The sequence below is a fragment of the Protopterus annectens genome, chromosome 7.part1 (assembly GCF_019279795.1).
Source record: "Protopterus annectens isolate FY-2018-M chromosome 7.part1, PAN1.0, whole genome shotgun sequence".
Classification (NCBI taxonomy): Eukaryota; Metazoa; Chordata; order Ceratodontiformes; family Protopteridae; genus Protopterus; species Protopterus annectens.
This window is the reverse complement of record NC_056740.1, coordinates 140,881,699-140,900,587: the sequence shown is the minus strand read 5'-3', so window position 1 is coordinate 140,900,587 and position 18,889 is coordinate 140,881,699. Positions and strand designations below refer to the sequence as shown.

The following is an 18,889-nucleotide window of genomic DNA, read 5'->3' as shown; positions in this document are numbered from 1 at the left end:
AGGACTGCTCAGGATTAAATGATTAAAGCTAATGGTAAAAAACACAAATATTTACAAACATGTGCATGCATTATCCTTGGTCACTGTAAGCTTACTGCTTGCATGTCCTCTGTGAATCTTCTAAAAATTCACATTACATCCTCACAGTCTATTTACACACAGTAAAGTCATGAGTCAACCCTAGCTCATTCTAAATTATATTTTGCATCAGAGTGCCATAACAAACGCTCAACGGCCAGAGCTTTCCTGACTCGCTTTGACTTTCTTGTACCAATAATTCTGATATAAGCTGATTTAAGTTTGTTTTGTAAAGCAACACAGACAGTACCTACTAAGTCACAGTTAGAAAGTACATAGCAGCTGCTGGTAAAGTGATTACTAAAATTACAGCACATTTCCTACCTGTCAATCAAGGTCCCAAAAACCATACGGATAGTTTGTTGCAGCTTCTCGCCACAAAGATAACTCCAATGCTTTTGTGTCACCAAACACAGAAGATCAAGGGCTACATCAGCCAGGGCAGTATCAGAATCTACTATAAAACAGAAAAAAGCAGTTAAAATTATAGACAACTCATGAGTTTATACACACTTTAATTACTAATCGCATGCTTTATTTATTTTCCTTCCCTTTCATTATTTTCTCACGTTTCAGTCCCATACACAACCAGAAAAAAAAATTCACACTGACTACAGGGAAATAAACAGTAAATATAACCAAAGTTTATCACTGGCTAACAAAGAATCCAAAAAAGAGAAGTCACTGGACAATTCTGATACTGGACCCAAGGAAAAAATGGGTGACTATATATCATGTGCTCATATGAACTTTCTAGTTGACTTGAAATTATCTCAAAATGTTCCACAATACTGAGATAATCCTTTTCTGCATTTATCAGGCAATTCATAAGGAGTTACATGCATCGGTAGCTTACCTAAACATGACTACAATTTTTTTTCTAAGGAGTTACATGCATCGGTAGCTTACCTAAACATGACTACAATTTTTTTTTTTTCTGAGACCCATAAATTCTACTATTATTGGAACTGTCTAGGTATCCTTCTCCCACATTGCCTTTGTGTCTACCTGCAGATTCTGCTACTTTATGAATTTGTCCCTCTCTCTACGTAAGACACTAATCACTGGGTGTAGCAATTTCAAAGATCAATCCTATTTGTGTCTTCTTTTCATGAACTACTCTATCTGGTTTTCTCGCATCCATTTTTGAACTATTAATGGATCCCATGTGATATAAACATCAGTCTCTATAATGCTTTGTGGTTCATGTTTCCAATGCTTCTCAGCTGCCCGAATACTGCATTGCTTGCACAATCTCCAGTGTAACAGTCTTGCCAAATTATTATGCCTTTCAGTATATGGGCCCCCTGCCATTAGTGTATCACACCCAACAAGATGTGCGACTGTTTCCAGTTGTTCTACAGAAACACCTTTCTCTGACCTGTTCAATGAACGTTGTAAACCAATGCGTGTGTAGACCACTGCCCTGGGCTGCCAATGTTAACCTTTCATCTTTTGGTTTAAATTCATCTCTTTTTAACCATTCCTGCATCAGGTTGTTTCAGGAGTTTTTTTTTTTATACTTACAACTATATATATGCCTTTTACTCATTTCTTGCCTTCTCACCTGATTCTTCTCCTTACACTCTTTCTTTTGTTTTTGGTACATTCAGTTGTTGCCTGATTTTTGCCTACTTCTTGTTTGATCTCCTTTCCTGCTTGATGCCGATATACTAATGTTAAACTAAGCAGAGAAGTCATATTAGACTAATTCTCATGTTTTAAAACTTTCCCTATGTTTGGATCTGATGAGGTCAGCAGATACGGATGCAGTCCTACAACTGGAGATCTATGCAAATAATCAGTTTCAAGGAGGTCCATACCTTCTTCAGTACAAGGAATATATAACCTTGGTATACACTTATTTTTATATATCAGTTGGTAAGCATGAATCATTTTTCTTGTGCCCTGTCCAACTGATCCAATACCTTTTGGGCCAGTCGATCGCCCCAAAAATGTAACTTAGAACAGGAAGAGCAAACTGGTTTACAGCTTGGACAGTTTTGGAGTGACTGATTGGCCCCAAAACGTGTTGAATATATTAGATAGGGAAACAAGAAGGATGCTTCGTGCTCACCAAATGATCAGTGCATACCAAGATTATATAGTCCCCATTCCGAAGGATGGATGGGCCTCCTTGAAATTGATTACATGTGTAGATCTGCAATCTCGGAACTCCACATATCTGCTGACATCACAAGACCCAAACATAGTGAAAGTTTTGAAACATAAGGAGAATAAATCTAAGATGACGTCTCTGCTTAATCTAGCAGAAGCATATCGGTGTCAAGCAGGAATGGAAATTAAACCAGAAGTAGATAAAAATCAGGCAGCAACTCTAGCAGAAGCATATCGGTGTCAAGCAGGAATGGAAATTAAACCAGAAGTAGATAAAAATCAGGCAGCAACTGAACATGCCAAATAAACAAATGAAAGAATATAAGGTGAAGGACCAGATGAGAAGGCAAGAAATGTGGAAAATGCATAAATATAGTTGCAAGTATAGAAAACTTCTGGAAGAATCTCATGTTGATCAGGAACAAACGCAGGAATGGTTCAGGAGAGTCGAATTCAAACCAAGAGATGAAAGGTTAATATTGGCGGCCCATGATAGTGGGCTACGTACACGCTGGCTTACAAAGTCAATTGAACCTGTGGTAGAAACAGAAATATAGGTTTTGTAAAAGTGAATTGGAAACAGTCGCACACCTCGTTGCTGGTTGTGACATACTAATGGTAGAAGGACTGTATACTGAAAGGTATAATAATGTGGCAAGACTGCTACACTGGGAATTGTGCAAAAATTATGGTACTGAAGTGTCTGAAAAACACTGGAAACATGAACCACAAAGCATCATAGAAAATGATGAAGTTTACATCACATGGGATCACCTATTACCAACAGTTCAAAATATAGATGCTAAAAAATAGATATAGTGGTCCATGAAAAGAAGACAAAAGTAGCATTGATCATTGAAATCACCACACCCAGTGACTATAGTGTCTTACATACATAAAGACACAAAGTCATATCAGGAACTGCAGACAGAAATGAGAGCAATGTGGAAGAAAGATACCAAAGACAGTTCCAATAGCAGTAGGAGCAATGAGTCTTATTAAAAGGAATCTACAATCGTATTTAGATATGTTACCAATACATGCAACTCAATACGAATTGCAGGAGGAGTCATTACTGGGCACGTTGCAGGTGCTGCAAAGAGCACTTTTGGCTGATATCAAAGACTGAAACAATACTAGTTTCATGAACTCTAATCATACTTTGACTTAGGAATGGGGTCAATTCCCATCATGGTATTAGAAAGCCAAAAGGTTTGAAGAAATTAAAAAAAAAAAAGTGGCAGCCTTAGTCACAGCAACTGGCCAGCTTCCAAAAGCTCTGGCTCCTCCCACACTTAACACTGACAGCTTATTGGTCAGCCCTGAAGAGTGAAAATCAGCAGTCAGAATCCAAACTCTTTAGGACTTTCTCAACATCTCATGAAGTGGTATTTTTCATGTTGAAGGAGTTTCTTAGAACTTCCTTGCCTAATATTTGAGAAGTAGCATATTTCTCCAACAAATCAAACAAGAAATAACCCTACATACTGGCAGAGGATGGTGAGTGGGAGCAACTACTGCAGAAGTAAGAAACCTGAAAATTTACTGTTGGAGGAACTCTCCTGAATGCATTTCTGTATCCCTCCTGAACCACATTTAACACCCAAGAGTCTGTCACAATCTGTTGCCCACATGTAGGGACAAATTTTGAGAGATTAACACAGGAGGGGAAGGGGAAAGAAGGAAGGAGGCATGGCAGCATAGTCATCCTGAAGTTGTACACTGTCCTTTTACTGGAAAGGTTCCTTTTTTGCTATTGTTCCTTTCTTGACATCTGTATTGACTCTAGGAGTGAAACAGGATCTGGATGATGTGGGGGGGGGGGGGTTCAAAACTTAGAAACTCATTAAACTAACTTGCATCTTTTGTGAAAATGTTGGTGTACTGAGTAGCAGATGGGCCCAATAAAACCCTTTCCTTTAAAACTGAATTTAAAAATTCAGATTTCTTTATAGAAGAAAAATTCTGAATTCATATCCTGACACACCTCCTTAAACGGCAACAGAAGCAGAGACCTTAGATATAGTATCTGCATCATAATACACCCATATAAGGCATGTTTAGAAACTAGAGACAAGTCAAGAACAACATGATGCACATAGTTGAAACTCTAGATAAGGGACTGATTATTCTTCCACTGGACATATAGAACTAAATGCAATATCAAATGTGTACCCAAACATTTCACTACATATGTACATGGAAAAGAACTTAAGATAGAAAATAAGTGCTTGTTAGTTAAACTCTGTAAAGTGTATCTGCTTTTATAGGGACTAAAGACAGTGAATCAGAACTGTTAGACAGTACACTAAGCCTCCTCCAAGGCTGGCAATGGAGACAAAAAAAAGTAAAATAAGGAAAAAACATTTGCAATACATTATACAATCTCCTCAATATATTAGGAAGAACCATTAGTGTCCCTAAAAATACCCCATTCGTCTTGGCAACAATTAGGACAAAAAATTACCTCCCAAGAGGTTGCAAGACTAGTCTGCCTCAAGGATATATCAAGTAACTTGTTAAACATGTATGGAAGTCTGTTTATCAGGACTGACCTACTGTAACAATTTTTTAGCTAAGGTCAGAAAATATTTACTTACTGACACCATGTCTGCAGATGAACAATTAACTTTTCATTTTGCATTAATAGGTACTGTAGATCAGTATGTGTGTATAGCTTTAAGAGATTTCTAGGGCCTTACACAAGTGTATAATAAATACTGAGCATGTGCGAGCCTGACTGCCACTTTGTAGTAAGCTACTGAGGTATAAGCATGTATGTCTGCGTAATCTGTCAGTTAATCAGTTTGTTTATATTTTGTACTGCTGGTATGCATCCTGATGTGTTTCTATGTATAAAGCATATATATGAACTACCCTGTCTGTTCGTCATCTATACTAGAGAGGGACGAGCGACAGGTATCTTCTAAGACTGCACAAGGTCTACTCTCTCAGACACATCCAGTATCATCCTCTGGAAAAACTCTGCATCACAGTAAAGAAGGTTCTCCCATACCCAGTCTGGTCATTTGAACAGCTGAAGAGGATGCGGCTGACCCCAATTCATGATGGCGGAAAAGACTACACCAGAAGATAGTGGAAAAGTGAGTGAGTGGTCTGAGGAATAAATGGCCACTGCAGGTTCACCTACCATCAGCACACACTAAGCTGGCTTAATCAGCAAGGGCTTTCAGTTAAGTTGCCTTTTTTTTATCTAGGAACTGCAAAAGTTGCACCAGCAGGAGCAAGTAAATATCCATGCTGTGACCGAGGAGTATGGGTTGGAAGTGACTAACATCCCTAGAATGAGGCGATCAGGAGGTAAGCTACCAAACACCTAAACGAGCAGCACACTTCCCCCTAAAAAGAAAAGACCCCAAGACGCAGTAATGCTCAAGCAGTGCAGTAAAATCCTGTCAGAAACCTTTTAGACATAAAATCAGACAAATAATTAGCGGGTAAGTTGTCACAGCATAAACACAAGCAATACTTGTCCTATAAAAGCACAATCAGTATGCTAAAATAATGTCAGAACCTCACTGAAGTAAAATTAGTCTGACAGAAAGAAATGTCAGATAAGTTATCACTGTGTGAACATAAGCACTACATGCCCTGTAAATATATAAACAGTAAACTAAAACCCTGTCAGAGAACTGTGGAAGTAGAATTAGTCTGACAAAAGAAATGGCAGACAAGTTGTCATAATGCAAACAAAAGTCCTACATGCCCTGTAAATCCACAAGCAGTACTAGTAATCTGTTAGAACCCCATTACAGCAAAATTAGTCTTACAGAAATAAATGGCAGATAAGTTATCACACCCTGAACATAAGCAGTACATTCTCTATTGTTCTTCCTGCTCAAATGAAACATTGCCCCACATTTAAAGTTTTTATAAAACATTAAAATGCTTGCATACGCAGTGTATTTCTACATCAAATAAGCCCCCACACTAGCTAAAGCTAAAAACAGTGGTCCTAGACAGGAAAAAGATGCTAGTTAAGAAATACTGGGTCTCTTAAAAGGATCATAAAGTAAAAAATTAACCCACACCCCCCCCCCTTTTTTTTTTTTACACACACATACATTATATATACACACATACATACATAAACCATTAAAAATTGTTTTTGTGTGGAAGGATTTCCCTAAAGGGAACTAGTATGTTGGAAAGAAGCTGAAAGACTGGCTTCTGTTCTCGTGAAGCCTGTAAACTGCTTCTTCATGAGGTGGAAATAAAGTACTGAATATTTTCCATTTTGCTTATTTTCCCTCTTCAGGGCTGATCAATTTGCAGTCAGAGTGCTTTCGGAAACTGTCTGGTTGCAGTTTATTGGGCAACATGCAGCCATATAGCCTAAAGGCTACTGCAGCAGTGGGAATGGTGAACATGTGGAAGAAACTATAAAAGGAACAGCATTACCAGGAAAAAATAAACTGGAAGAAGAAAGTGAAAAGCAAGAAGCCAAGTAGATGTTTGAGCTGCACTCAGAAATTACCTTCTTTATTAGGGACTGCTGGCAGAAAACACGCAAATTATTGAATGAAAGACCAGCTCTGTAAGGTTTTTATTGGAAGCGGAAACAGAAAGCTCTGCATGACTACCATAACAATCAAGAGGAGATTAGATAAGACTAGCAGGAGAAATTAGAATGTCAAATTACAAAAGAACAATGGAAGGAAATCTGCATGTCTTCTAGGTATGCTATGAAGTTCAGGAGATTCTGGATATTTACATGGAAATGTATGTTTAGATACTTGTATTCCAAGTATACTTCAGAGTTTTACTCAAGTGCAAAGCAGATACTAGAGATGTACAAAAAACAAGAAAGGAAAACGTGAACACTTTTTTGTGAGAATGTGGTGAATTAACTAACTTTAAGGTGTACTTAGAGAACATTTTGATAATTGTTGGGAGGACATTTTATATTAACCAAGGAGATGATGCTGTAAACTGATGTTTTGGTTTACAACTGTGAAGACACAGTAAGTCCTTACAAGTTTAACATTACTAGTAAAAAAAAAATGACACAAGTAGAATTCAAGGATTAAATATGTTCAAAAGGAAATATGAGAATATATGAGCATTTCTATGAAATAGCGAAGAATAAAGAAACTAATGCACTATACAAACATTCCCTTGTATGTCCAAACCATAATTTTAAATTTATGGTAGTTGATCAGGTAGAACATGAGGTCCGAGGGGGGGACTGGGAGTCCACTCTCGAGTACAAAGAGTTAATATGGCAGTTAAGATTAGATGCCAGCAGCTGGCCGGGTTTAAATGACACTATTAGTATCAAGCCAGTTTTAAAACTTAGAAGGGCCAGACTATAATCAATTAATTTAAAGGACATATACATTTTTATAGTAATCTAACTGCCACAATATACACACTTGTAATGAAAAATCTTTACAAGATATGGTCAGGTACATTTTATACTTTTTACATTTTATATTGTAAAGATAAACATTGGTAACAAGAGGAAAATGTGGGGGTGGGGTGGAAGGGGTAGGAAATATATAATTTGCATCACTTGGTCTATTTCATGTTTTTACAAATTTTAATATATGTGTGTGTAATGAAATGGCATTAGATAGCTTCAAGTTTAAAACTCAGGTAAAAGATTCATTATTATTTGTAATTACATTTACATGCACTGGTTTTCTAGTTTAAACAAACGACAAACTGAAGGATTGGTATATAACACACAGAAAATAATAATGGTAACTGAATGTTAGTGTTTAACATTGATTTATAAGAGTCCTACTTATTTGTGACAATTGTTTAATTAAACACAAGTTATGTGGCTTAATTGGAGCCTAGCAACTACTTAAACAGTTGCGTGAAAACAGAAGAACTACTTGAGAAAGCTCAGAACATCCGAGTGAAAGTGCTTGTGGATATTCTTTTTGTCTTTCGTTTGGAATAAAAGATTTATACATTTTTAAACAACTATTGCTGGGTGTGTGGATTCCGTGGCGGATACTGTCTTTGCTTCTTGGTCTGTGTTTCAACAATTGTTTTGCATGTCTTCTAGGTATGCTATGAAGTTCAGGAGATTCTGGATATTTACATGGAAATGTATGTTTAGATACTTGTATTCCAAGTATACTTCAGAGTTTTACTCAAGTGCAAAGCAGATACTAGAGATGTACAAAAAACAAGAAAGGAAAACGTGAACACTTTTTTGTGAGAATGTGGTGAATTAGCTAACTTTAAGGTGTACTTACAGAACATTTTGATAATTGTTGGGAGGACATTTTATATTAACAAAGGAGATGATGCTGTAAACTGATGTTTTGGTTTACAACTGTGAAGACACAGTAAGTCCTTACAAGTTTAATATTACTAGTAAAAAAAAATGACACAAGTAGAATTCAAGGATTAAATATGTTCAAAAGGAAATAAAAAGCAAAGATGGATCATTAAAGACGAGGGGATTAACATTCACAAAAATAAATGGTGAATTTGGCAACAAATATATACAAAGCAATCCACAAACAGATTAAAATTAGTAGGCTGGTAGGAACTGTAAAATAAATATATTACACAAGAATAAAGAATACTGTTATGATGGAAATTTGTGTAATGCATATACACAATACTGGAAAGTTTTTTTTCATTGTTATTAATGTTATGTGAACTCATACTGTAGATCAATAATATGAATAACGCTGCTCCTAGAAAAAAAAACACTGATCTTAAAGATAGCCAAAGTAGTACTTTGACCAGTAATACCAACTTTTTCCACTGGTTGGCAATACTCGAGTAAGAAAATCATCCCTTAAAGTAAGTCTTGTTTATTTGCTGATGTAGATGTAGGTCCCTAGTATGACTGTTTGTAGAACCACTAGTTTGGTAAAGTAGGAGGAGGTGAAATAGGATTAGGTCTTTCTTGGCTTGAAATGCGAGATATAAGTCAACTTGGAGCAGCTGGCAAGATATAGAGTATGAGAAGTTGTTCTAATCCACAAGGATAGATTAAAGTCTAATTCTTTTGGTTAGAAATCTTTGAGGCCTTCCAGTTCAGCGACATATGCTTGGTTTAGTACATAACACAGAGGGCAATGTATTCAATGGTAAGTCTAATAAGGGAAGAATGTAGCAGTTTGCCAAAAATTGACAATTCCACTTAACAGTCTGGTGTAAAGGCAATTTCTCTACATCCCAAATGCTAAACAATTCAAGAAAAAAAAAAACTATTCTCTACTCAACCCATTCCAACCTTTAAAATACCTAAGGCTATTTAAATTACAAATCCTTCAACAGTAGTATAAATACCTCATCATACCTAAATCTTGCAGCCAGTTCCATAACAATCTGCCTCTACTCTAAAATCCATTCAGGAAATGAAAAATACATCCTCACTGCCTGGAAATGTGCCACAGTATTACCAATCTGCAAAGGAGGACTCATAACGGATCTCAACCAAAAAAGGCCTACAGCATTACATCCCTCTGTAAATTTCTTGAAAAATCACTGCAGTGCTACACCAATACCAACAATTTCCCTTCTGACAGCCATGGGCTCAGACCTTTCCCATTTTATAAAATCTGCCCTACTAACCTTCAACAACATTAAAGACAAAACAAACGATAAAAAGTTATGTACTCACCATAACGTTCCATCTGAGTAGTTGTACTTCATTTGTTTTCAACCTGCTGGTTTCAGATCCACATTGTTTCTGACATGGCTGCATTTTCCAGCTATTGATCTAAGCTCCAAGCTCCTCCCCTTACCCATAATACCCCATCTTCCTTCTCCCTTCAGATCGAGTTTACTGCCTAAATAGTACCAAACACCCAACCCAACAGAACCTTATCACAAGCGTGAGCCACAAAGAAAAACAACTCCAGGTCCCAGACAGGACCAAGGGTCTCACAACCTACACAAAGGTATAACAACCTTCACTAAGTAACAATGTAAGGGGGAAAGGAAGGGGGGGGATGGTTGAAGACGAATGAAGTACAACTACTCAGATGGAATGTTATGGTGAGTACATAATTTCTTTATCTGAAGTAGTTTACTTCATTTGGTCTTCAACCTGTGGGACAGAGTCCCCCAGCTACCAAAAAACTCCTGCGTGGCCTTCATGGAAGGATATTCCAGAGAACCGCATAGCGAATGATGCTCTGTTTCTACACACAATATCCAGTTTGTAGTGTGAAATGAAGGTGTGAGATGAGGACCAAGTGGCTGCTAAACAGACATCGTCCAGAGACACCCTAGACCAGAAGGCAGCTAACATAGCCATAGATTGAGTAGAATGTGCCTTCACTTGTCCCAGAGAAGACATTCCTTTAACAGCATAAGCTCGAACAATGCGTTGGAAGATCCAGCGATCAATGGTTACCTTAGAAACTGGCTTACCTAAGAAGGGAGACAGGGGGCATTATGGGGAAGGGGAGGAGCTTGGAGATCAGATCAATAGCTGGAAAATGTGGCAGTGTCGGATCCAAAACCCACAGGTTGAAGACCAAATGAAGTAAACTGCTTCAGACGGAACTACTTTAGGTTAATTTTCCTAGCTCTGCTAAAAGTCTCAGACATGACTAATTACACCATCATTTTAGCTGAATGCCTCTCTCACCTATACTTCTGGTTCTAAAGCTATCCTTTATCACGACGGAAACATCTTTAACATTTGATTCCATTATAAACAAGACAAAAAAGCAATTATAAAATCAACTAACTCTCAGACTCTATACCCACTTCTACTGTATTTCTTCTACCTAGAATGTTCTACTTTTCAGCTATGCTAACAAATCGTGTAAACTACCTCTTCATACTGAAACAAACTTACCATAGCACATCTAGCATACAACCTTTTACAACAAATATACCAATGCAACTGTTTGAAGCCAACAAACCTGCTAAAATACAAAAAAAATCTCTCTCATTCAATTTATCATTTGGGTGGGTAAGTAGACTGGTGAAAGACTCACTTTAGCCATACCCTGCGTAATAAGGCAAATGCTAACAAAAAAAAGACATTCAGTACAGACTAATAGCACAGTCTGAGAAATGAACATCATTATTTTACAATTACAGAAAGTTCAACAGAAATGATGATTACTTAAGCAATTAATTAAGTAAATATTGTGGTATGATGTAAATACATCAGATTTTTAAACTCCTGTCACAAAACGTCAGTTACAAAATGTTTCTCTCTCTAGCTGTAGAGAATGTTTCTATCCTACATGCCTGAAGTTGTTGTTTGTCTTTTCGGCTTTTCCCCGGTTAGGAGTCGCTACAGCAGAACTCCAGTCCGCTAATGATTGGCAGTAGATTTTTTTATGGTGCCAAGTTGCCAGCCCGACGCCCAACCTTCAAGGTGTGATTTTATTTTTTTATTTGTTAAACAAAGGCACCTTGTTAGCTGCTGTGATATAATTTGCAGTGCTCCAATATAAAGGGTCTAGCTTACAGAAGTATTTTTAGTAAGCAGCACGAGGAAATTACAGCCATATGAACTTTAATGCAGTCTTGACTTCTCAAAGACCACAAAGTCTCAAATTCTAAACTCAGCTGATCGCACTGGGTATTATGTTTCATTAAATAGCTTTGGAAGTCAATATACACAGAAGAAAGGTAACCCGTGAGTTCTCTTTGTGTCTGCAGTTAGCTGGTTTATTCTTCTCACTTCATTGATATTCAGTGTAGATGTCTTAGCCTAGAGGGCTTCTCTGTGCCTTAAAGTCTTAGTCCCTTATCTCTGAAATTATTTCTGCTGAACAGCTGCATACTTATCTTATTACAAGCTGAGATAAGTACAAACTTCAAGTGTTATAAGATAGTACTTTATTTTTTTCTGTTTTTATTGTTTCTTTGAATATTATACTAAAAATAGTACTGCATTTATCTGCTTATTTGTTCACTGAAAATTGTGAGCTCTCTCTGTGTCTGCAGTTAGTTTTCCCCATCCACCCTCCCTGTTGGTATTAATCTTGGTGGCTTTGGAATTGACCGCCCCTCCTGTAAATTTGTGTTTGAACACTCCTCCTAGGCCCATCTCATTTGCTCACTCAACAGAGTACAGTGTGTTTATATTTTGATTTCAGACACTCCTACCATTCTCATCTGTTCAGCCCTGTCCCAGCTCTATTCTAGTCTAGTCTCATTAGCTCATCCTGCCCAATACAGAGAGAACATCTGAGTAGGCATACCCACTTAGGCTCTGAACTTGTCTGATTGAAGACTGCTGAAACAGGGCTCAGTTCTCAGGTTGTTTTCTGGTTAACTGGGTAATTTGTTTAAATCAGTTTGCTTGTTTTCCATTGTTATATAAAAAAAAAAAAACAAATTTGCACTTTACCTGCTTTTACTGTATTTGTGTTTCTTCCTAATTTACCTTATTTTGCTTTTGTCTCTTCTTAAAAGTACTCAATTGTGTTTATTCTGCTGCATTTATTACTGCTTGGCAGTAGCCTGATTAAATTGTAACTGTTATTCTAAGTATTTTGGTTAAAGCACTTTGGCTTCAGACCAGTTGTTTTACATTAAGGTTTGTAATCTGCACTCTTGTGGGAGGAGAGGCTAGTTTCTGCCCTTCTGAGCTGGGAATTTCTGGCCAAATGCTTACTGTTCCTGCTTATTTGAACTGTTTTTCTGATATTGGTGCATCTTATCTGCTGTAGCATAGACTAGATTCAGGCCTGCTGACTCTAGCTTTGTTTGTATAACTTGAGCACTAATCCAGGCCATCTTTTTTGGAGAAGGTTCCCCTGCACCCTAGTGGCAGGAGTGTGCGGTTAGAACTTGCCTGATTGAAGACTGCTGGAACAGGGCTCAGTTTTGAGTTTTTTTACAGGTTAATTGGGTAATTTGTTTAAAATCAGTTTGCTCGTTTTCTATTGTTATAAAAAAATTACACTTTATTCATCTGCTTTTACTGTAATTGTGTTTTTTCCCACTTTATCTTATTTTGCATGTGCTTCTTCTTAAAAGTATTCAATTGTATTATTCTGCTGCAATTATTACTGCTTGGTAGTAGCCTGATTAAATTGTAACTGTTATTCTAAACCTTTTGGTTTAAGTACTTGGGCTTCAGACCAGTTGTTTTACATTAAGAAGGTTTGTTGACTGCATTGTTGTGGCAGGACAGGTAGCTTACATCCTTCTAAGTTGGGAATTGCAGATTGAAGGCTCAGTGTCTGTTATTCTAAAAGCGCATTATTTCTGGTTTAAGCACTTGGGCTTCTGGCCAGTTATTTTACATTAAGAAGGTTTGTGGTCTGCACTCTGGTGGGAGGAGAGGCTAGATCCTGCCCTTCTGAGCTGGGAATTTCTGGTTAAAGACTTATTGTGCCTGCTTATTTGAACAGTGTCGTTCTGAAAATTGTGTGCCTTGTTTGCTGTAGCCCAGAAGTTGGTAGTTTATTGGCCATTTTGGGCCAATTTCTATCTCTTTCATTTCCCTGCAATAAAAACTGCATTTGCGCTTTTTTTTGCACTTGTATTCAGCTCTGCGAGTGCCTGCCAGGTGTCCTGCAGAGTTCTACAGCAGCAGAGAGACAAAAGAGAGAATTTGGAGTGATTAAGTATAATTTTTCTGCATTTTCTTGCTGCCTTTAACTAATTCCGCCTAAAACGCCAATTTTTTAGCATTTCTGTGATTAAAAAAGCTTGTTTCTGCTACATATTGTCATTTTTGTGTTTAAATCATCTGTTTAACTGTTGTAGGCTACACACTAAAGTGTGATAGCCATTTCTGTGCATTTAAAGTGTTTTTTTTTATTGTATCTGCTTTATTTTCTGAAAAAAAATATATATATATATATATATATATATATATATATATATATATATATATATATACTGAACTAGTACAGTCCAGTTTCCAGGTTCCTGCTGAATTCAGGCCTGTGTTACAAGTTTCTGTGTTGCCCATACCTTACTTGGATAGAAGGAAGTTTCTCTGTTCACCTGTGAGAGAGGGGAACTTTGAGCAGTCTATCTGTCCCTGGAGGAGTGGTTTCAGCCCAGACGTTAGTAGTTTATTGGCCATTTTGGGCTAATTTCTATCTCTTTCATTTCCCTACTATAAAAACCACATTTGCACAGTTTTGAGCGCCGGGCAGCACCGGCTAGCTAGGGTTAAACTATTCCCGGCTCCACGAAGTCTACTCTTCAATTTTTCCCTTGGAACTAGCCAAACTTTCAACTTAAGCACTCAAACCATTTATTTCACAGCCCAGCACTTGTTCAAAACTCATAGCAAGCACTAATTAACCGTAGCACTAGACCCCCCCTATACTGTCCAGAAAGACAAGGCTCTCTATTCATCCCTATCAGCCAATCAGTAAAACAGCTCACTTTACCTATTCAGGCATGTCCAAAGGGAAGTTTCAGGTGTACTCTCCAGTCCAACTGGTGAATCTGGGCATTTTGAGGCACTGCTACAACTGCCTCATGTACACAGACAACCCTCTCCTCCTACCACCAAACACTAATATATGTATGTGAGAGATGCAATTATACAGCCAAACTGGAGGCAAAGCTCTCACAACCCAAGACTGGAACTGACAGTCAAGAGGAGAAGGAAAATACTTGCAAACATCACCAGTCTCAAATAGACCTACTAAACCAACACCGGCAAACAACACACATAAATACACAAAAACATACTCGGAGGCTCTAAATAAAAATCTGCAAAAGCAACAGAGATCTCCAAAGCAGACACCCAAGCAACCTCCACACCCCATCACAAACCATGAAACACATACTTCACATAATCAGTGTGCCATGCAATCACAGCCCTTAAGACAAAATAACATACCCAACACACTAGTAATAGGAGACTCTATAGTCCGGCACACTTGATGTCCCACTAACTAGGCTGGACAAGGAGAAGGTTACAGTTAGCTGCCTGTCAGGTGCCAGGATCCGCCGCATAACACAAGCACTCAGGTCACTCCAGAACAAGTACTAATATGACTCTGTCATTGTCCATGTTGGTGTGAATGAGCTAAGATGTACCTCCCTGGACTACACAAAAGGAGACATGGAAGAGCTCTCTGATCACGTAGCGCATGCCAGTATGGCCCTGACCCTGAGTAGCATCCTGCCCTCACCAAGAATGAAGCCACAGTAAAAAGAAAAAAATGATCAAGTTCAACAATTGGCTAAGTTTCTGGTGTCATTCAAAGGATATCCAGTATCTGTCCGCCTGGGATGACATGCTCGACAAGCCAAGTTGCTTCGCAAGAGATGGCTTGCACCTGTCACCCTTAGGCTTTTGAATACTGGCCAAGGCTTTTGCCGCCCCCATAGTGCCGATTTTAGGCAAGGCTCAAAAGACAAACCCACCACCATAAATAGCACAAGTAACCAAAAACTAAGGGTAATGCTACTCAATGCCAGAAGTCTAAACCTCAAAATGCATGCACTCGAGGCGCTCCTCAGTATGGAGAACATCGATATCTGTGCAGTAACAGAAACCTGGTTTAAGGCTCCAGAGAGCACCCCATCACTACCAGGCTACAACTCATACCATACTTTTCGGCCACAGAACCCGGACCGAATCTCAAAAGGCGGGGGTGTATCCATATTCATCAAGGATACCCACACCTCCAGGTTAGTGGCACAGCACAATGCCTCAGAGATCATCTATGTGCAACTAACAATGGGCAAAACTGCAATTCAAATTGTAGCTTGCTACAGATCACCTACCATGACCCAGGACCCCCATTCCGCATTTCTGGAGACACTGGAAAATATAATGGTCCTACCAAATGCCCTAATATTGGGTGATTTCAATTACCCAAACATTAACTGGGAGAACTATTCACGTACTAACTCCCTTGCCCAACGCTTCCTAGAATTTATAAACTCAAACACCTTGGATCAACTGGTCAATACCCCAACCAGAGGTGACAACATATTGGACCTGGTTATCACCAACATGGGCGACTGGTGTTCTACACCGGAGGTCACCCCCTTCGCTGGTTAGATCAGACCATAGACTAATCACTCTGGATATCCACATTCCGCCCCCACCCCCGATCAAGGAAACCACCGTGAAAAACTTTTCAAAAGCAAACTTCATGTTACTTAAGACTAAGGTGGAAAGGTTCTCAGCCCCCATGTTCAAGGACAATGCTGTCCAAGCTGCTGAATCCCTTACAAAGGCACTCTGTGAGCACCTACAAGAATGCATGTATTGTGCTATCCCAAGCAAAACCAAGACTCACTCCTCCAAGAAAAGGAAACAGTCTGGTGGACCCCTGCCATAAACAAGCTATACAACAGAAGGAGGAAACTAGTACAGAAAAGAGTAAAATCCCAAGAAGGGAAGACATCCCTGATCAGTATCAGCAAGAAACTACGATCCCTCATAAAATCATCCAAGGCTAGCTTACAAAGAAAAATTGCCAAGGACTCCAAAGATAACCACAAAACGTTCCTTAGCTATGTCAAGAACCTAAGTGGAAACTCTCAGAAATGCTCTGAGTTAGTGCAGAATGGCGCACAATACACTGAACCGACTGATATTGCCAACATTCTGGCAGACAGGTTTAGTGCAAACTTCACCCCCCTCTTATCCCATAAAGGGCCCATAACCATACCAGAAGAATGTAGAGCCCCGGCAATCACTGACACACAGGTTAAAACAGCCCTATCCAAAGCCAAAAAAACAGCTTCAATGGGACCGGATGGTGTCCCAGGCTGTCTTATACGAACTCCAAAATGAACTAACCCCTCACACTGTTCAAACTCAGCCTCTCTACAGGCTACGTACCCATAGAGAGGCGCACAGCAACGGTTATCCCGCTCCACAAAGGTGGAACCACAACGGACCCTGGGAACTATCGCCCTATAAGCCTGACTAGTCTGGCCTGCAAGGCTATGGAGTGCATCACCATGGAACTCATCAACAGAGACATTAGGAACCTCCAAACATTGGACCCTACCCAGTTTGGCTTTAAGGGCAGATCATGCCTCCTAAACCTGGTGGACTTCGTTGAGACAGTTACCATGGTTTTAGATGAGGGAAAGGAGGTCCACACAGTCTACCTAGACCTTGCAAAGGCTTTCAACACCATTCCCCATTCTGGTATTATAGACAAGCTCACCAGCCTGAATATAAACCCCTACGTCAAGAGATGGGTTGCCAATTGGCTCAAGGACAGAACCCACACAGTGAAAGTTGCAGGCTCTAGGTCCGACTCTAAACCGGTTACAAATGGCATCCCCCAGGGCTCAGTCCTGGGACCCCTCCTGTTCGGTATATACTTCTCAAAGGTACAAGCAAGCACAGGAGGACTATGGCTGACCAAGTTCACAGACTACTGCAAACTGGGGGCCATAATTGACTCTCCAGCTGATACAGACATCCTCTAGAAGGGTCTCACTGAGACGGATACCTGGTGTCAAAATCATGGCCTCAAGCTAAATGCCAAAAAATGCATAGTCATCCCCTTTGGAAAAACAAAGTACCCGTGAACTACCACATATGTGGTAGCCCCTAAATACAGAAAAATGAAATAAGGGCTCTTGGGACCCAAGTAGATAGTAATCTCTCCTTTGATAATCATATTGCCAAGGTGGTTAGAAAATCCTTCTATGTGGCCCACGTGATCACAAAAGTGCTCGCATCTAAAACAAAAGAGGTTATTGTGCCCCTCTACTCATCACTCATCAGACCCATCATAGAGTACAACGCCCCATTTGTGATGTACCTTACAAGACACCTGCAACAGCTGGAAAGACCACATAAGTACCTCACCAAGAGGATCACTGGCCTGAAACAGATGCGCTATGCAGCCCAACTGAAGAAACTCCAGCTGTGCTCAGTTGCATACTGCCTACTCAGAGGTGATCTCTGCCTGACATACAAGGCCATGTCCAACCCAGAATTGATGGACATGCTCCACCTAAAAAAAACAAAAAAAAAAACAAATCCCAGAGAGCCACACACTCTAGGGATCTAAACCTCACCATAACGATAAATAGGATTTGCTGGAGGGATAGATTCCTGTCCTAGAGACTCCCCGTGCTTTGGAACAGGATTCCAATCTACATTAGACAGAACCCCTCACTAACACTCTTCAAGAGGAACCTTGACAAGTGGAAGGGAAAAGTACAGTTTTGTACCTACCATAAATGTAGATGTTCGAAGATCCACATTGCTGCAGTCATAACTTATGGGTAGTCCGCTGTCCTCCGCCGGTCATGGGCTCAGATCTGGCCAGGGTATTAAAGCGCATGACCGTCTTTTCTTGCCCCAGATGTCAGAAGGCCCTAAAAGAAAGGCCACAGCCAAAATGGAATACTTCCCAAAAGGCATGTACAAATAACAGCTACAACCCAAACCATACAACCATTCCCAACTACAGAGGGAAGGAGGAATGTGGATCTTGAACATCTACATTTATGGTAGGTACAAAACTGTACTATGTTCTTCATCTCACATTGCTGCAGTCATAACTTATGGGTAGAATCCCAAAGCAGAGGTAAAGGGAGGCTGGCAAAATCATAAAGCATTGGGAGCTGCCAAAATGCCCTGTAAGACTGCAGTGGCAAATCCAGCTCAAGATTTGGAATAAAGAGGAAGATGGTAATGTTTAGAAAAAGTGTGCACTGAACTCCAAGTAGCTGCTTCCAAAATATCTTTAGTAGCCACTCCCCTTAAAAAAGCAGTAGAAGTGGCAGTAGCCCTAGTGGAGTGAGGTCCGATTCCAGCCGGAAT

The 18,889-nt window shown here is 39.4% G+C and overlaps 2 protein-coding genes across 2 annotated transcripts in view; both read right to left on the bottom strand.

The window, feature by feature from the left end:
- The window catches only part of XPC (XPC complex subunit, DNA damage recognition and repair factor), a 1,641,424-nt gene that overhangs the window by 1,248,523 nt on the left and 374,012 nt on the right, over positions 1 to 18,889 (bottom strand). The gene's annotated exons all lie outside the window — the stretch shown is intronic.
- Positions 399 to 18,889, bottom strand: part of LOC122807657 (sorting nexin-19-like) — a 266,826-nt gene continuing 248,335 nt past the window's right edge. The window contains exon 6 of the mRNA XM_044078599.1: positions 399 to 532. Coding sequence (XP_043934534.1) covers positions 399 to 532 — 134 coding nt within the window. The remainder of the gene's footprint in view (positions 533 to 18,889) is intronic.